This window comes from Cynocephalus volans, chromosome 7 (assembly GCF_027409185.1).
Source record: "Cynocephalus volans isolate mCynVol1 chromosome 7, mCynVol1.pri, whole genome shotgun sequence".
Taxonomy (NCBI): Eukaryota; Metazoa; Chordata; class Mammalia; order Dermoptera; family Cynocephalidae; genus Cynocephalus; species Cynocephalus volans.
In genome coordinates, this window is record NC_084466.1 from 88,040,210 (window position 1) to 88,060,160 (window position 19,951).

At 38.4% G+C, this 19,951-nt stretch overlaps 1 protein-coding gene and 1 pseudogene across 7 annotated transcripts in view; one reads left to right on the forward strand and one right to left on the reverse strand.

Annotated features, from left to right (window-relative positions):
• IFT88 (intraflagellar transport 88) overlaps window positions 1–9,621 on the reverse strand; it is a 162,089-nt gene extending 152,468 nt beyond the window's left edge. For 6 of the 7 annotated variants that reach the window (XM_063101884.1, XM_063101881.1, XM_063101885.1 and 3 more), the window contains exons 1-3: window positions 9,467–9,621; window positions 5,005–5,100; window positions 1,690–1,752 (exon numbers count right to left, since the gene is read on the reverse strand). In XM_063101884.1, coding sequence (XP_062957954.1) covers window positions 1,690–1,752; window positions 5,005–5,094 — 153 coding nt within the window. In that variant the 5' untranslated portion in view covers window positions 5,095–5,100; window positions 9,467–9,621. Of the gene's footprint in view, window positions 1–1,689; window positions 1,753–5,004; window positions 5,101–9,075; window positions 9,125–9,466 lie in introns of those variants that run through there. The other variant, XM_063101880.1, reaches the window with a different exon arrangement.
• A 99-nt stretch (window positions 9,622–9,720) lies between these two features.
• Window positions 9,721–19,551, forward strand: LOC134382325 (HIG1 domain family member 1A, mitochondrial-like; annotated as a pseudogene).
• The last annotated feature ends 400 nt before the right edge of the window (window positions 19,552–19,951 follow it).

Sequence of the window (19,951 nt, forward strand, 5' to 3'; positions counted from 1 at the left end):
ACCTTCCCTAGCTGGCAACACTCTGTGAGCACTGCCACACACACTGCCAGGAGTTACTATCACCCCTGGTTCCACAAACAGAGGATGACCAGAGGATACTTTACATTACATATACAAAAATTTTGATAGTTATATTGAAAAAAACCACAATAGCAATTTATGTACTAGTAGAAGATTAATTAACAAAGGGACATTAATATTAGGGAGTGGTAATTTATAAATTAAGCCCCAATCATTTGAAGGATCAATATTTATGTCACTTTAAAAATTAGAGAGGGAAATTTTCTTTAAACAACAAATGTTTTAGGTAAATATATTTCAATGATTAACATAAATAATGATACTTATATATTCAAAAACATAAAGAAATCTTTTGATCTAAAATACTTTAAAATCAATTCACTGATTGGATACACTGAAAACTACAAAATATTGCTGAAAAAAATTAAAGATGACACAAATAAATGGAAAGATGTCTTGTGTTCATGGATTGGAAGACTTAATATTGTTAAGATGTCTAATACCATCCAAAATGATATATAGATTCAATACAATCTCTATCAAAATCCCAATGTCATTTTTTGTGGAAATAGAAAAATTCACCATAAAATTCATATGGAATGTCAAGGGACCCTGAATAGCTAAAACAATTTTGAAAAAGAATAAAGTTAAAGAATTCACATTTCCTGATTTCAAAACATATTACAAAGCTACAGTAATCAAAATAGTATAATACTGCCATTCAGACCAATAGAATAGAATAGAGACCCCATAAATAAACTCTTGTGTATATGGTCAAATGATCTTTGATGAGGATGCCAAGACCATTCAATGGGGAAGACAGTCTTTTTGACAAATGCTGCTGGAAAAACCAAATATCCATGTGCAAAGGAATGTAGTTGGACTTTTATCTTATACCATACACAAAAATTACCTTAAAATGGATTGAAGACCTAAACATAAAACCTAAAACTACAGAATTCCTAGAAGAAAATATAGGGGGAAAGCTTCATGGTATTGGTCTCGGCGATGATTTCTAGAATATGACACCAAAAGCACAAGCAACAATAGTGAAAATGACTAGTGGGACCACAACAAACTAAAAAACTTTCATGCATCAAAGAACACAATCAACAGCATGAAAACACAACCTACAGAATGAGAGAAAATATTTGCAAATCATACATATAAGAGGTTTATATCCAGAATATATAAAGAACTCCTATAGCCCAACAAGAAAAATGGACAAGTGCCCATAGACAGATAAATGGATTAACAAAATGTGGTATATACTTAGAATGGAACATTATTCAGTCTTAAAAAGGGAGGAAATCTTGTCACATGCTACAGCATAGATGAACCTTGATGACATTACAGTAAGTGAAATAAGCCAATCAAAAGACAAATATTCTATGATTCCACTTATGTGAGGTACCAGGGTAGTCAATTTCATAAAAAATAGAAAGTAGAACAGTGGTTACAGGGGGTTCGTGGAAAAGGGAGAAGATGGGGAGTTGTTGTTTAATGAGTATAGAATTTCAGATTTGTAAAATGAAAAACTTCTAAAGATCTGTTTCACAATAATGTTAATATACTTATCACTACTGAACTGAACACTTAAAAATGGTTAAGATGGCAAATTTTATGATATGCGTTTTTAACCACAAATTTTTTAAAAATTTCACTTACTGGAGGTCTTCTGCCATGACTAGTTCTCACTGCTTGCTGAAAAGCTGTGTCATTCTCCAGTTCCTAAAATGAAAACACAGACTTGACATTCAGCATGAAGTGAGAACTGCAAAAAAAGAGTTTAAACTCCTCTGTTTGGTATTCAAGATTCTCTGTAATTCATCATACCCCAACTGCTGACATCTGTAGGGGCTCAAGAACTCCTGTCCTCAAATCTCCCCCCTTCACACAACCCAAAATATTCCCCTAGGAAGAGGAGTACTGATTATGCTAGTCCATTTTAAGGTCATTTTCTTGAATACTGTTCAAATGGCTGGCTGGTACCATAATGCCCAGTTAAAAGATCAAGTACACAAAACTATATGGCCTTTCTTCCTAGTGGCTAGAGCAGTAAGAATGGAGATTCTTGCCTCTTTCTCACCTCGCCCCCCCCCCCCCCGCTTCTGTTTTTCCATATGCTGGCATCATGTCACCTACTATCACTACCTGAGAAAGCCTCACAACAGAAAAGGCCATGTTATCTACAAACAACTGGGCAAATATTTTCTCTTGTTCCATTTCCATTTGCCCAAGCGAAAATGCCTTTTCATCTCACTGGAGAGGTGAAGTCCAAGATTCAGACTGGAGCTAAACTAGACAAAGGGAGGTTCCACCAAATCCAAACTGCAGTGCCATTTAAAACCAATATCTCAGTTGACATAAAATGTTATTTTGCTTTGGCAATTCCTGACCTGTCAGAAATCCCCTCATGAAATTTGAGGAAAGGAAGATTGGTAGAGGGCAGGGATACAAGTGTTCCTGGGTTTCCTGGACAAAACGCCATTTTTAAATTCTCTCAAAAGCACCTAGTTTTACCAACTGCCAATCTTTTAATAAGCCTTTATTTCCTACTTCTTCTAGAACATACTCTCTGGCTCTAACTCTTCAGATACACTTAAGAGCCTCTGATTTATTTCAATCTACTTCGCACAAAAATATACTTGCTTATTATTTAAAAAATATATAAACATACAAAAAAAGAGTCACTATCAAGTAACATTTTAAAAATCTGCAAGTAATCAAAATAAAATGTTTATAAAACCAGGATGCTAACACAAAGCACTTTAAAACATGATTTTATTATGTATAAGTATTCTTCTTTCATTTTTGCTTCAAATTATCTTTATAAACTTTCAAAACAACTACATAAAATTAAATAAGTACACAATTCTTATTTAGCCATAGAAACTAGTAACTTTTATATCATAAAGCCAAAGGCAATTATGTATGAATCATAATTATTTGTATTTCCACTTTGGCAGATCTTTTGGCAAAAGGATGTCCTCTATGATTCCTAAACTATTAGTAAAATTTGATTAAAGAGCTCAATAAATTTTAACTAAATGACAAATTAAAAAGAACAGCCAACAAATTCTCTAGTTACAAATATCAAACTAACACAACTTTTGTAAGTTTTTGTTTATGAATTAACAAATTGCATATTTTATGAACACCTTAAGCTACTGTTTTAAGTAATTCAGTTATATATTGAACTTTTACGGTTGATGAAGAACAAAGAAAACCATGGATAAATCAAATATCACTTTTATTTTGCTGTATAATTTATTTTGGGGCCTGATATTCTGAGTATTCCCTTCAAGTTAAATCATAAAATGCTACACTGTGACAACCTAAAGATAGGAAATTTCTCTGATGTTTAAAAAATGATCATCTTCATGATCCAGTAACTCCACTTCTGGGACTCTATCCCAGGAAATGTTTGGTCAAAACACAGAAAATTATTTATGCATAAAATTGTTTATCGCTTGTTTATCGCAATGTATTTATAACAACAGAAAACTGGAAATATCTTATGATACAAAAATATTTCTAATCAACTGTATGTTTTCAGTATTACGCAACCATTAAGATCATATTTAAGTTTTTTAGTATCATGAGACATTACTTATGATATAGTTGAACATAAAAGAGCAAACAGAAAAGTAAATAATTCAATCTCAAACATGCTAAATGAAAACTGTATATGTATGCATGAAGAAAAGACAAAGCAACAAAATGTAAACTGTAGTTATTTCTGAGTGATGGGATTATTTGTAACTTTGTTTTCAACGATGAGCATGTATTAACTTTTACAATTAGAACAGGGTGTTTTAGTGGTTTTCATGATTTATACCAACTTCAGAAAATGCTTATGTTATAATGGAAAAACTTAAAAGGAGACTATATAATCATCTGTGAGTTTATATACAGGGAGGGAAAACATTTGCATATATTAAAGGACAAGGGAATACAACAAAACATCAGGTGGTATGTCCAATGTGTGTGATCTTTGGGTAAGATGATTTATGTCATTTTATTTCTTTTTTTCTACAATTTTCTATATTTTTAAAATTTTCTGTAATGATCAGTATTGCCTAGATTTGTTCTCATACAGGATAAGTGAATGGTTTCTATATTCTTTCTTAGTCTCAAATTCATACACCACCATTTTACTCCAGAGGAAAAAAAACATCAAAAATTACTAAAATCTATATGGAAAACTCTAGAATAGAATAAGATTTGCAATATTAAAGTCCTATAAATGCTAGTGTATGATTATTAAGTACCTGCAGCAAATTAACAATTGCATCTTCCTTACTTTTTCCTACATTAGTTCAAAGTAATTTTATAAATAGTTTAGTTTTGTTTTGTTTTTTACAATTTGGAAACTGTAACTCTCACAAGAGATGTAAACAGATTTAAAATATCCACATTTGATTTAGTAAAAATTTCATCTTTTAAGTTACTATAGCATTAAATGTGAAGCAGATAGAGATTTGTCGAAATAAATAGAGGTTCATGAAAGAGAAAAAGCAGGTTACAAAAAAACAGTACACACAATACCAAATAGTACACACATATCATTTTATCCAAAAATATATAGAGATATACATATGTATATTTGCATAAGAAAATGTTTGGCGAGATAAGCACTTTAAGTTAGTTAATGGTTATCTCTGAGTGATGACAGTTTCTATGATTTTAATTTTACTTTATACTTATCACTATTTCCTATTTTTTCTGTAAAATACTTGTATAATTTAATTAGAAGATCATAACCTGTCTTATGATCTTCCCCTCTGCTGCAATTACTATTATTGGTGGGAGTTAGTACAGTCTTCAGTAACAGCACTTTTCTAGGTTTCTGAATCAGCTTATTTCACCTAAAGCTTAATAAAGCAGAACCCTCAAATCCAAAGTCTTCATAAACCAGCTGGTTAACAAAGACCAATGTAAAAAAAAAAAAAAAATCATATATATATATATATCTTTTACCTCAGTGTCATAGGTTGGATTGTAGTCATTATAACCAGAATAAAGATCATCTTCATCTGTCTCTGGAGCCAGATGCACATTTTGCATCATTTGTACCTATGAAAAATTGGCAGTGTAAATGTTTTAGGTATAAGAAATAATTCTTAATTCAAATGACTACTTAACATTTCTGGTCAAACTTATCTATACATATTTTTAACGCCTAAATTTTTTTTCACATAAAATTCCCAAAACTAAGTGTCAAAACATTCATTCATCGCCCTTGTTTTACATTTATTCCATGCATACTACGATGTGATAGGCACTAGAAAGGGGTACAGGTGACTGTCCTAATTTTCATGAAGCAGAGCATGAAGTGCAGAAGAAAGGTATGCAACAGTTGACTAAAACACAAGGCAGAAACCCCTAAACACCCACCAGAATGGCTAAAATTAAAAAGACCAGCAAAACATGATGTCAGCAAGGTTGTGGAGCAACAGGAATCCTCATACACGGTTGATGGGAGCATAAAACAGTACAATTTTGGAAAAAAGTCTGGCAGTTTCATAAAATTAACATATACCTCTTATGACCCACCAATTCCACTCCAAAGAATTTAACCAAGAGAAATGAAAACAAATGTCTACAAAAAAAATTGTATAAGAATGTTCACAGGAGTTTTATTCATAATAGCCAAAAATTAGAAACAAACCAAGTGGTCATCAATAGAAGGGATAAGCAAAATGTGGCATATTTATGCAATGAAGTGCTATTTGGCATTAAAAAAGAATACAATGATCACATACAAGGGCATTTCAAAAAGTTCATGGAAAGATCAGTATTACTTTCATTTTATTTTTCCACAAACTTTCTGAAGTACAATATCGAAGAATCTTAATTATGCCTTATGTTACAACAAGTGGTTGCTTCTTGGGGATGGGGGTAGAGACCGAAAGAAAAAGGGCATGAGAGAATTTTCTGGGGTGATGATAAATGTTCCATTTCTTGACAGGGGTTTGGGTTTGAAAATTCAGCAAATCCATACTTGAGATTTCTGCTTTTCTTTGTAAATTTTATCTCAAAAGAAAAAACTGTAAACAAATATTGAACTATAATTAATATTCATGCTGAAGAATTTAAGGGAAAGTTTAATATCTGTAATTTAGTTTGAAATGCACAAAAATAAGATGAATTGACAGATGGATAGAGGGATAGATAAATGGATAGATATGTGATAAAGTAGAAAAATGTTAACAGTGGAATCTATGTAGCATGTATAATGTTCACTGTAAAATTCTTTAAACTTTGCTGCATGTTTGAAAATTTTCATAATAAAATGTTGAGAAAAAAATGCAAGAGAGTAAAATAGATGTCAAAATAAAATAGAAGCATGGGAGAAATGCAATTACTGTATACATAAACTGTAAATGTAATAATTACTAGAGAATCTGGGAATGATTCCCAAAAGTATCATTCAAATCAAGTCAATATTTTAGGCAATTTGGGGGGTGAGAGGTGGAGGAGGGCTAGTTATCCAAGGAATGTAGTATTGAACTACTTTGCCTATCTTGAAAAATGTTTTAAAGCTTGTACCATTTTAAGCGTGCCAGTAAATTCCTAAGAAAATTTCAGCTTAATCTTATTGCTCAGCATAACAAATATGTCACCTCTCATAACCTTTAAAAATTATTTATATATATTATAAAAACTAATATAATTATTACTTGATATATAATTCATATACCACAAAATTCACCCCTTTAAGGTATACAATTCAGTGGCTTTTAATATAATCACAAGGTTGTGCAATCATCACCACTACCTAATTCTACAATATTTTCATCATCCCATAAAGAAAACTGGTGGTGGCTGGGTGGTTAGCTCAGTTGGTTAGAGCATGGCCTTTAACACCAAGGTCAGGGGTTCAGATCCCCTTACTGGCGGCCAGCCACCAAAAAAAAAAAAGAAAGAAAGAAAAGAAACCTGGGATCCTTTAGCAGTCACCCTCCATTCCTCCCTTCCCCCATTCCCTGGCGACCACTAATCTACTTTCTGTATATATGGATTTGCCAATTCTGGACCTTTCATGTAAATGGAACCATTCAGCCTGTGGCTTTTTGTGTCTGGCCTCTTTCATTTAGCACAGTGTTTTCACGGTTCATCCATGTTGTAGTAGACAATTACATCATTCCTTTTTATGGCTGAATATCAAATTTACATTTTACTTATCCACTCATTAGCTAATGGACATTTGGGTTGTTTCCGTTTTTTGGCTCTTATGAATAACACTGCTATGAACATTTGTGTACAAGTTTTAGCATGGATATATATTTTCAATTCTATTGGGTATATACCCAGGAATGGAATTGCTGAGTCATACAGTAACTCTATGTTCAACTTTTGGAGAAACTGCCAGACTGTTTTCCAAAGAGCTGTACCACTTTATATCCCACTAGCAATGTATGAAGATTCCAATTTCTCCAAGTCCTAGCCAAACACTTGCTATTGTCCCTGTTTTGGATTATAGACTTCCCAGTGGGTGTACAACGGTATCTCATTTTGGTTTTGGTTTGCATTTCCCTGATGCCTAATGATGTTGAGCATCTTTGCATGTGCTTATTGACCATCTGTATATCTCTTTGGAGAACTGTCAATTCTGATCCTTTATTCACTTTTAAAAATTGTGTTATTTGTCTTATATGAGTTATAAGAATCCTTTATATACTCTGGATACTACATCTTATCATATACATGATTTGCAAATATTTTCTCCCATCCTGTGCCTTGTCTTTTCACTGTCTTGATGATATCCTTTGAAGCAATAAGTTTTAAATTTTGCTAATATACAATTTATCTATGTTTTCTTTGGTTGTACTTTTGGTATCACATCTATGAAACAACTGCCTAATCAAGTCAAAAAGATTTATATCTATGTTTTCTTCTAAGAGTTTTAAGGCTTTAGTTCTTACATTTAGGTCTTTGATCCATTTAAAGTTAATTTCTTATTACTATTTGAAGATGAAAACTCACTACAATGAGAGCAAATGTCAATCAGACAGAACCGGTCATTCCAAAATATCTCCAAAAGATAGGAAAAGTCACTGGTAAAAGATACATACAGGCTGGCCGGTTAGCTCACCTGGTTAGAGCATGGTGCTGATAACACTAAGGTCAAGGGTTCGGATCCCCTAACCCCTCCCTCCCCAACTCCCCCCGCTTCCCAAAAAAAGGTTTAGCTCACATAAAACTAAACCAGTGGTTCTCAAACTTCAGCATGAATCGGAAACCTAAGGGCTAGTTGAGATGGCTCGTCCCAGTCACCAGTGTTTCTGATTTAGTAAGTCTTGAGTGGGGGCCATCATCACCTCTACCATCTCGTAGAATGTGCATTTCTAACAAGTTCCTAAGTGGTGCTGATGTTGTTGGTCTGACCACACTTTGAGAACCAAGCTGCTAAACAAGGACTTCCTGATCATCAGCCCTATTTAAGCCAATTTAGCTTACAAGTACGTCGTGAAAACAAGCAACTTTTAGAACTAGAGATCCTTTCTGCTGGGTTGTAACCAGATTGAAAAACGTTTATACCCGGAGGAGACTTTAGCTGAACAAACCTAATGGAACATAATGATTTTAAAAACGTGGAAAGTGAGGCCAACAAAGTTGAAGGGAATCGGCCATGGGTTAACAGCTACGGGTGGCAGAACAAATGTTACAACCCAGGGTTTCTGGATTCTCCAAACTATTTCAAAAGCAGCTTATACAAATACACATAATAAACCTCTTATGTTGAAATAATCTAGGGATAATGCACCTATATTTAATTTAATATAAACTAGATGCCAGTAAAATCTTTTTTCAAATGTGAAAGGGATCTGGGTTTTTTTTGATACTTTCCTTCTGACAAGGACGGACACTCTACTTCCGAGATGTCTAACTAGTTTCTCAAAAGCTCACAACCAGAAAAGCAGCCCTGGCAAAACAGTTTCGTCTCAGCAAGAATCGTGGGGAAACAGTGCTTCGTGTCTCTGGAATTTTCTCAGGTTTCTGAGGCTCTCAGTACGTGCTTTATGCAAGTGTGCTGCATACTTTTACCTTCACTCCCGAGTCAACCTTCCATTAGGCAATTTCAAAGGCTTTACTTAACACAAAAATTAAAGAGGACGTCCGCCGTATCTGCTGGGAAATTCAAGTGTGGAATGTCCTCGTTAAGGCGTGACTGTGATTCAGGACAGCCACCCCGAGCGCAACAGCTGCGCGCGTCCCTGTCAGAAGGAGCACTAAAGCGTCCGGGCCACGCGAGCCGACGTCCGTGCTTCCGAGCGAACGTACGCGGCACCCGGGGTGCGCGGCGCGGGGGCGCGCGGGGTCGGTTGGGGGCCCCTCGGCAGGCTCCCCGGCGGCGCGCGCGGGGCTGGGAGCGCGGGGAGAGGCCAGCCACGGCCGCGAGGGGCCCCGAGGCGCTCGGCCCGGGCCCTTCTCCTACCTCGCGCTGAGGGGAGCAGGGTGACCGCGAGTCGAGCCCGGGGAAGACGTGGTGTTGGCGCAAACCCACTAAAGAGCTCCGCGGGCCTCAGCGCGACGCCAAGCCGTTGCCAGGAGAGATCCCAAGGCAGCCGCACCCACAGTGCCCCGCGCGGGGGCGGCCCGGCCGGAAACGCGGGCGGGAGGGGCGGTGCCGGGGAGGGGAGGTGCCGGGGCGGGGGAGGGGCGGTGCCGGGGCGGGGGAGGGGGGAGCGGAGAACGGCGTGGGGGCGGCTTGTGGGAAGCGGCGCGGGAGGGACGGGCGCGCCTCAGGCGTGTGGAGCGGTGAGGAGGGCCCATCGGGGGGTCGGGCGAGGGGCCAAACGGGGAGGAGGAAGGATAGGAAACCAAGATCTTATAACACCTTGAGGAAATCATCCACAAACCAGGTTACTATAAAATATCTCCCGAGGCCACTACACTAGTTTTGTGACTTGGAAGCCCGTATTCGGTGTGATCACGGACTGCCTTGGTCCTATAACGTCATCCTCACATGACACTTGTCTGTGAAGTCTCACAGGGGATGGATTTGCAGTCTGGGAGCGGGTGAGATTGCTTGCAAGGGGAGGAGGACACAGAGGGATGACAAAAGAGAGCCTAGAACTAATCCTTGGAAACAGTATTTAAAGGTTTTGCATTAGAGGAGCCTCTAATGATTCTCTTTAATGGCCGGACATCGGCGCAAAACCAGGAAAGTGAAAGTAGTGGATGCTAAGGGAAGAAAGTGTCAAAAGGAGGGAGCGAACGACCTGCTGAATGCTCTTGAGAGGTCGAGTAAGTTGAACCAAAGCCGTTTCACTGTGTTTAGCAACACGAAGGCCACTGTTCACTTAGCAAGAGCTTTTTCAGGGAGCCGGGGGTAGGATGCCTGACTGCGTTGGGTGCACTGCTAATTGGTGATGAAACAGTGACTGGATATTGAAACTCAGGAAGCCTGGCTGTGAGTGGGAAGAGATAAGGCAGAGGCAGAAGGTAAGGGAGCCCAAGGACAGTTTCTGTTGGCTGGTTTTTTAAGATGGAAGATATTAGAGCGTGTTTTAATGCTATTGGAAACAATCCAATAGAAAGAGGTTGAGGATGCAGAGGTGAATAAGAGTGAGCAGAATGGAAGCAGTCACAACGTTTGAGAAAAGTGGAGAAGGTCAAGAATAAGCAGAGAAGAGTAGAGCATGTTAACTAGAGAATTACAGTAACACTGCTTGGCAAGTTTAGATCCTCAGGTGACACCGATGACCATGAATTCATGGTGATGGTCATCTGCCCTGTTTTCTGGTACTCTCATGGCCCTGTTTTCTCCACTGGACCTTCATTAGGTTCTGACGTGGAAAAGGCAGATGGTGGAATTTACCCAGGGTTGAAATTTGCGGGACAGTTGCAAAAAAAGGACAGAGGGGAAAGGGAGGTGTAATAGTATGTGTGAAATTTAAAGTAAATAATAAAGGAACTGAAATGAACAGAGCTAGTAAATAGAAAGTGGGGGAGTCTTAGAAGTTGTAATAGGGTTACATCAGCAGACTGGCTTTTTGAATTAGTGACAATGAAAGTGGTACAATTTTGAGGAGGTAATAAGGTCCAGGGTTTGATGATAGGTGTGGTCTGGAGGAAGCCATTTGTGATGAGTCCAGGGTTTGAAGTCACTGGAATAAGGTACACTGTGAGCCAGGTGGCAAAGGCTGAGGGAGAGCAAGGAGGAAGTTACAAGAGTTTGGAAAAGGGTATACCAGATGGCCCAAGATTCACAGCTGCAGAAGATTTGCAAGAGGATGGAAGTTCAAGAGAAGCTACCAACTCTCCTCCTGACTCAGAGATCCCTGAGCTCTGAGAGAATAAATAACCTTTACCTGAGAGGGCTTCAAGGGAAGCAGGGTCCTCAGAAGATGACCAGTTTTCTGTGAAAGCAGAGAGGTGAGGAGAATATTGGGAAAAGAGGCGGAAGAAATGGGGAATCTGCAAATCACAAAACAGAAATTCCAGTGGGCTTCAGAAGGGGTTGGACCTGCGTAAGCTGCTGACCAGAATGACTTGCAGTTGGGGTGATGACCAAGGAAAACAGGGATATGAGAGGAGGTGGAGTTAGACCTGACACATAGTTCTGACAGAATTCTGCTATGGCCTGAAAGTGACGCTTGGTGGTAGAGGTTGGGCATGTTCAGTCTGGGTTTCTACATGAAGTTGGTGCTCTCATGGTTTTAGGGTCACTGTTCTTCAAGTTCTGGGCTGTCTGTCGTTCATCAACAATTCTCTCTAACCTGCTATATTTCTCTCCAATCATCCTGCCTCTCTCTATCCCCTACAACCTCGAGGGTCTAGGCAGCCATCTTCTCGGGCCTTTTACCATGGCTTCCTAACTTCTCTCACTGCCTCCTCTCTCTCATCTTCCATCTTGCTCTCAAGCTAGCCTCTACACTGTAGCCAGAGTGATAATCCTTAATGAAAATCTGATCACATTATTTCCTGCTCAAATCCTTTTGGTGACCCTCTTCCCACTCTACCTTTACTTCTAAATAAAGTCTAAACTCTGTAGTGTGACTTAGAAGTCCCTTCACAGTATTACTGACCCCTGTGGTATTAGGATTCTTTGTTGCAGTCAATAAAAACCGATTCTTGCTAACTTAAACAGAAAAGGACTTTTTCAGGAAAGAATCAAGTAACTCAAAATTGTCAGGCAGGCTAAGGAACAGGCTTGGAAAAATAGCAGAAACTCAGGGAAGTAAAGCACAGACTAAGTCCTATCACAGGAAAAATTGCTCAAGTTTTGGATCCCAACCCTCCCAGTTTGCTCAGGAAAAGCTGGTCACCCTACTCAGTCTGCTACTTGTGGGCACCTTCTCCACTTGACACTTTGGATGCTTGCTGTTGGAAGCTTTTTGCATCACAGCTGTATTCTGTTCAGAGTACTCTGTACTCTGCTTCTAGAACTTTCTGCCTTACCAGTGGACACTGGGCTCAACCCTAGGCACCATGAACCATTTATAACCATCCTGCCCTTTGTCTCACTCCCTCCCAAGTCAAAGTCCTAGATGGGAGCATGAGCTGGGCCTGTTTAGGTCAATGTGTCATGTTCTAGCTGCCAGGCAGCTCAAAGAGTGGGTATCTGCTCCCCTTAAGTTTCCTCCCACCTATTTAGAAATTCTCCTAAAATGGAAAGGGTGTTCACATGTTGGGCAGGCTAAAGTTAATTTGTAACTTGCAAGTAAGAAATCTTGCAAGTCTGAGCTCAAAGTGTGTTGTTTTGAGTTAAAGTGTGAGTACACTGTCTATTCGCAATTTAGGATCTAAAGATCCTATCCAAAGGCCATGAGGATGATTTTCTGGACTTGATTGCTGTCAGTTGGAAAAGTAGTGTTTTTCATGTTAAGGGATGTGAATCTCACTTAGGTGACTCTGAAGGAAAAGTGTACAGCATATTTGATATAGAATATGCAAAGTTAGGCCTACTCACTCTCTTTCTTCCACATTTCAATGCAAAGAGAACCCCTGGTAAAACAACCAGGTGGTGAGTACAGGTTGCTGCTGTGTCAGACAAACAGAAAAAGAAAAAAAGGTTTTAGAATTTCCGTGATTGTGTTTTCACACCAAGTAATGATTATCCTACTAATAAGATAAAAAAGATAAGTTTTACTGGTCATATTGTTAGCCTGCCAGTTATTTCAATATGTTGTAAAATAAATGGACGTTTTAGTGTAAATTACCCTAATGGTCCTGTGTCCATTCATACCATAAAAACCACTCACAACTTTTAAAGGATGAAAAAGGTAAGCTCTTGGCCTTCTAATGGTAAAGTAACCCAACTCAAAGGGACGTATAAAAATAAAATTAGTGATATTGGCTACAAAGTCACTCTAGTAAGCTGGTCATGTAGTCGTACAAAGCAGTCAGTTGCTTTTCCCTCTTTTTTTTTAGTCTTGATTTTTGTCCTGGATCCCGTGTAAATCCATTTCTAAAATGCCACAATCACTCTCCTATAACCTTATTACTACCAGAAATTCTTAATGTCTACAACAAAAAAGAGCCCAATAATTGAGTTGATTTGTGTAAACATCTATCTATCCACATATTCATCATAACTCTTTAATTTTCTTTTCAACTTTCCATCCAAAACTGATCATTTTTCAGTTTTAAAAAAAAAAGCCTTAGTTAACTGGACATTTCAGAGGGATTTCTAACAATTGTGTTGAGTTTATCACTTTCTAGGTATAAGCAAACTTCAGTTTCCATTCCTATCAGTTTTGCCATGATTTTGCAAGTATTTACCCACCCCACATTCAAACCTCTCTATATGCTGAACTTCACTTATCATTTTAACCTTATTTTCTTTTCTTCTGCTAAGGAGAAATGAAGACTCTGGAAGCAAAGATGAAGTTCTGAAAAAAAGTTTGCTATCAAGTATGGTACCTGATCCAAAGCAGAGGTTGGGCTCTGGAGATGAGACTCTGGGAACCAGTGTCTGTTGGGAAAGTAAAGTCTGGGAGTTCTGGAGACATGTGGGCTAACTGGGTAGGCATTATTTATGCAAGTACTTTCTGTGGTTTGTCAGGAGGTAGTCTTCTCTATGGGTGTGAAGTGCTCGTTTCAGTGTAATGGTGCCTCCAGAGTCATGGTGCTCTCACAGTCGTTTTAGAAGAAAGCAGGTCGGCACTCCCTCCTCTCAGGTGACTTCATCATCATCATCATCATTATCATCACTAATATCATTATGAGCTTCTAGAGATGGGGGCCAGGCCTTATATTTCTTGGCATCCTTCATGGATGTGTAGAATAAATTTTCTCTCCAGTCTTAGCTTTTTCAATTATAAAAATAAAACTGGAATGTTTTCAAAAACAGTCTTCAATGAAATGGTAAGTTTGGAGGAGGTCTTCTCCCTGCCCCAAGAAGGGAAGTGCATTCACTGTCCTCCACCACTGGGGTTCTTTGCTGGGAAAACCTGAGAACCAGTGACCAAGAAAAGCTTACCTTTCTATGAGCCAGGGACTCTGGGTTCTCCCTCCAGTAGTGCTACTGAATTATTGTGTCTTTGGGCAGGTCCCTTCCTTCTCTGGGGCTGTCTGTTCCTCTTCCAGCTGTAACTGCTTTTGAGTCTTCGACCTCATCTGACTCCATGTGTCAGGAGGACTGCTCTACCCTAGCACTTTATTGCCTGCTTTGACTGATGTTCACAATGAAATTTCCTCAATATTCATTTATATTTTAGTTCAGGTTCAAAAGTAAGATTCCCCTTTACACAAATCTCTCACTTTTAAGAGTGCCCTAGATTTTAGGTTATAAATCTGGATTCATCATGAAAGGAGTAGATCAGAGGAGAGTGGGGAGGAGGGAAAAAAGAAAAGTGGAAAAATACTCTAATAAATGAAAGAAAAATAGTAAAAGCTGGCCTGTGGTACCCTCGCTGCCACTGGTGAGATTCTGCTTGTGCTTGGAGCAAAGCGGCCTGTAGGACATGGTCTCTTCCAAAATCAGCACACTCTGGCTCTTTCATGGGCCTCAGGTGGCACACTGTTGCCGCCACGGCTTTCCTGCTTCGCCAACGCCTGCGTGTACAAGGGCAGTCTGTGCAGAACGCAGGCAGAGGAAATTTCCATTGCTTTGGCTCTCCTTTTCTGCTTTCAGAAGAGCTTAAATACAAAAAGCCTTGTTCCTTAATATAACATGTCCATTTTTCCCTACTTGCCTGAATCAGTGATTAAACTGGTTTCATAATAACAGATGTGAATTTAGCTTTTCAACTTGAAAGTAGGATCACTGAAGGCTAGAATGTGGTTTGAAAAGAAACCAGTAAGTCTTTCCCAGCCCAGAGTAAACTGCCCCCTTGCTCAGCATCCGAAATCATCAAAAAACAAGAACACTTAAATAACGAAAGGAGTATTGTACAAAATATTTGATGACAAGAAACAATGAAATTAAGAGCACTCTACTTTCAGCATTAATTATCCCTGCTGATCTATGTCAGCTAGATGTGGTGTCGAACAGTAACATGTTCACTCATTCATTCATCCATCTGTAGGAGTTTCACGAATGGATAAGCCAGGAAGAAAGCATTCCTGGCAGATGGAAGGACGTGTACGAGCCGCGCTGCCTGACACAACGGCCGTTGCCACAGGTAGCTATTTAAAATTAAATTTAAGTTAATTCAAATGAAATCAAATTAAAAATTCAGCTCCTCAGTCACACTAACCACATACCAAGTGCTCAGTAGCCACACGGGGCTGGTGGCTTCTGTATCGGAGAGCACGACATCCAACATTTCCATCCTCACAGAAAGTTCTAGTGGACAGTGCCACAAGGACAGAGAGAACATTAAAAGCACCTGATGGCACCTTTTATAAACAACTTTGAATAAACGATCTTTTTAAGGCCCAAAGCATGGTTCGAAGAATCATTAATAATCTGATAGTATTTTCTAAAGATATGTGAGGTAATTTCTTCTAAATACCTATGATATTACAGTACAGAACATTGAACAATGAATTAATGTTATATACACCTTTCAGAACTCTCCTTCTGAAGAACTGGATGTCACTTCACTGAAACATTGTTAGTCACCCCATTCATTCTGACGGGGCGAGTTTATTTAATACTCGGAGAAAGTGGGAGTGCTTTGGGAAGACGGTAGGTTTTTGTCTTTTTGATGTGGTTCACTTACTTCCAGGGTCATCGTTCTGTATTTTTTAAAACCAAGGCTTATATATAAAATTACTGAACTGTGAGAAAAGATAATCTTTCTTTTTTATTGCAAATATGTCTTAATCTAGTAATGACTTTGAGGAGGGCCTCTAAGTACATTCTCTGAAACCCCAGTAAAGTAAGTCAGGGTCACCCAGGTGATGATCTTAATTGTCCCATATCTCTAAGCACAATCATGTGCTTTGGTTTAGCTTCTCAGCTTCTAATTTTGGTAGGTTTCTCAAATTTAGGATCTCCATCACCTATTCTCTTGCTCATCCTCCTACCACCCCCAGAATCCTGAACCTGGATAAAAATAAAATCCTTGAGTGACATCTTCTCTAACTGAATTCAGAAATCATTTGGAAAGAAGCCCCAGTTATTATAAATGGTTATAAAATCCTAAATTTCTGACATGGAGCTACCACCTGTCCACACATAGTTATATTTAAGCACATCAATTTCCTAGACAATTTCTACTCATCACAGCCTCTGTCACATATGGATGTATAGGTTGTCCGCATAAGGAGGACACATCTAGGGAGGTATTATTCACATTATAAACATCATAGATTTGGTACTTGTAGTAATAATAATAACAATTTTCCAGAAGATGGCAGTAAAGTATCTTGTTCTAAAAAAAGTCAATCCATTATGACAATTTTCCGCAGATGGAAGTACAGTGTCTTTACATTGGTTTACACAGAGGCATGAAATGGGCTATCACTGGCTCTAGGGCCTGTATTAAACCGAACCCTGATTATTAGTGAAAGTGAACCAATGCAGTTTAATAGATAAAAGAAAAAATAATCATCAGTTATATATATATATATATATATTGAAATTCTAGGTTCCAAAATGCTGACTTTTTGTTAATATAATAATATCAGTATATTATATGTATTATATAGTGTCTTACTCTGTTCAGGCTGCTATAGCAAAATACCATAGACCAGTTGACTTATAAACAACAGATATTTATTTCTCGCAGTTCTTGAGGCTGGAAGTCCAAGGTCCAGGCGCGGGCAGATTTGGTGTCCGGTGAGGGCCCACTTCCTGATTCATAGACAGCCATCGTCTCATCGTGTCTCCTCACATGGCAGAAGGGACGAAGAGTCTCTCTCTCTGGCCTCTTTTATAAGGGCACTAATCCTATTTATGAAAGCTTCGCCCCCATGAGCTAATCGTGTCCCAGAGGCCCCACTTTCTGATAACATCGCCATGGGGGTTGGGATTTCAATATACGAATTTGGGAGAACACAAGCATTCAGTCCGTTGCATACAGCACAATTAACATAGTGTAATTCAAGCTTCCCTAGGCCTCACGGAACCATGGGTACAGAGGGGATGAATGTATATAGGGAGGAATTCTTGTTTTGAGGAACATCTTTCTGTCCCATAAGTCTCTCCAACACATACACATTATCTTCAGTATTTGGTTACCTCAAACAAAAATATATTAAAATTAGTGTGATGTTAAGGAGGAGAGGTTGTACAGAAAAAGGAAATTTCTGATTCACTTTGTGACATGTTTAGACTATTTTGTTCCTCATTCAGGACTCTAATCTTTCTGGCTTGAGCAAATGAGTGACTGATAATGCAGCACATTCTTGCGGAGCTGTTTATCATGGTAACATTTCCCTTGTGTTTCATTCACTTCAGAAATGATCACCTTCCTTCCTTCCTTCCTTCTCTTCTTTTTCTCTCTGTCCCGCCTTCCCTTCCTTTCTTTTAAAGCAAAATAAATAGGTATCAGCAGAGAATGGATGATGAGAAAGCGTTTTGAAAAGTGTTGTATCGATATAGCATATTACTCGTGATATTTTAAAGGCTGTCAAGAAGTGGGCTGGAGGAGGGCAAGTGATCAGGGTATTCAGAGAGGGGCAGGAAGAGATGGAGGCAGTAACGTGTGTACACATTGATTTTGTGAAAGAGTTTGCTACGATCCTGCAATGCCTTTGCTTGTTCCTGGAGACTATTGCCTGAACTTTCAAATTTAGCTTTTGAGAAACATTGTTCAAGTTTAGGGTAAATAAAAAATTCAGGATATTTTGACTGGAAAGAAAAGACCTGGTCTGAGATTTACCCGCCAAGCGGCTCTCATGATCTCCTTTAGCCTCTGGAAGTCTTAGGGAAGTCACCTGTGAAGGGGAAGATAGAATCTGCTTCGCACAGTGCAGGGAGGTTCCAGGAAGGGCCAACAGGAGAATGCATGTGGAAGAGCTGCCGTGAGAGACCACTGCAGACCAGTAGTTGCCCATTGCTTACTGTGTGCCCATGCTGCTGCTGAAGAAAGTGAGTTTTGAGGAATCAATTAACCTGTCTAAGGTCATGTTGGGAAAATATAGGAAAATGGCCAGGGTCCCTCAGGTGTTCAGAATCTTGCCAAGCATTTGATGTAAATATGCACATGCGGACAAGCCGCTTGGATCATGAGGGTTTTGTGGCTCTTGGAAGATTCTTCAAACAATCACTATGTCAACTGACTCAGATGTTTCCCTTTCTTCATATGATGAAGATCAGGGATCCAAATTTATCGTAAGAGCTAAAGAAACACCATTTGTCCCCATTGGAATGGCAGGCTTTGCAGCAATTGTGGCATGTGTATTATATAAATTGAAGAAAAGGGGAGATACTAAAATGTCCATCTGATCCACATGCGTGTGGCAGCCCAAGGCTTTGTGGTGGGAGCAGTGCCTGTTGGTATGGGTTATTCCATGTATTGGGAATTCTGGGCAAAACCTAAACCTTAGAAGAGGAGATGCAGTCTTGGTCTTGTTGAAGAAGCTTGCTTTAGTTAGACATCTCATTATTTAGGTTACATGTTTATGTTGGAAATAAATTATCTGAGTGGGCTCAGACAATAACATAGTATTTTGAATATTGGCTTGCTTTCTTGCAGGCTTGATTTGCCTAATGACCAAATTATTAGTAAGTAGTAATAATACTTAACTTAATAATAATAGTAACTAACTTGGTCATTAAGGAAAGTCAAGTTAACACAAAAGAAACAGATCACTTAAATGTACTTGATAGTGTTAAAGTATCTACTTTCTTAAACCTTTAAAATGAAATTACAGTACTAAAGATGACAGCAGGCCAATCCTGAAGTACTCCCTGTTTGCTACAGAATATCACATGCTTTGGATGTTATGTAGGAGTCCTGTTTACCCCAGTTAATTTAACTTTTTTCTGCTTGTATTGTGGACTGGTTGAGTACTTCAGTTTTTAGAACTGGTTGACTCAAGCAACTCTGAAAAAAGTATGTGGAATGTGACATCCTCACAACTGAAAGTGTGTGTGTTGTGAATGTTTAAACCAAATCTAGAAAGCTTACAACAGAGCTGCAGAGAAGTAGTATTTATTTCAGAATCACACTTGTAAACATGAGAATAACTTATAATTATGGTTCCAGTTTAACTCTTGTAATTGCAGAATTATATTTTTGCTGCTAATGTTATATTAGAATAATTTTTAAGTGTTATCTTGTAATAGAAGTATGTATTTTAAGTGTCAATGCAAAGGCAAATGAACACTTTTTAAATGTGTGTAGTATGTTTATTTTCTCTATAAAAATCATAAATGTTAAGCTAAACAAATTAGCTGTAAAGGAAGCGATTAATGATTTGTGAGCAAGCTGGTTGGTGAGACATTATACACAAACTTTTATATACTACCCAGTGCTTTAATACACTTGTGAAATTCTCTTGTCTAACCTAAACTTACATTCCATGGTCATAACATGGTATATGTATTGTTATTAAAAGTAAGTGAATACATTAAAAA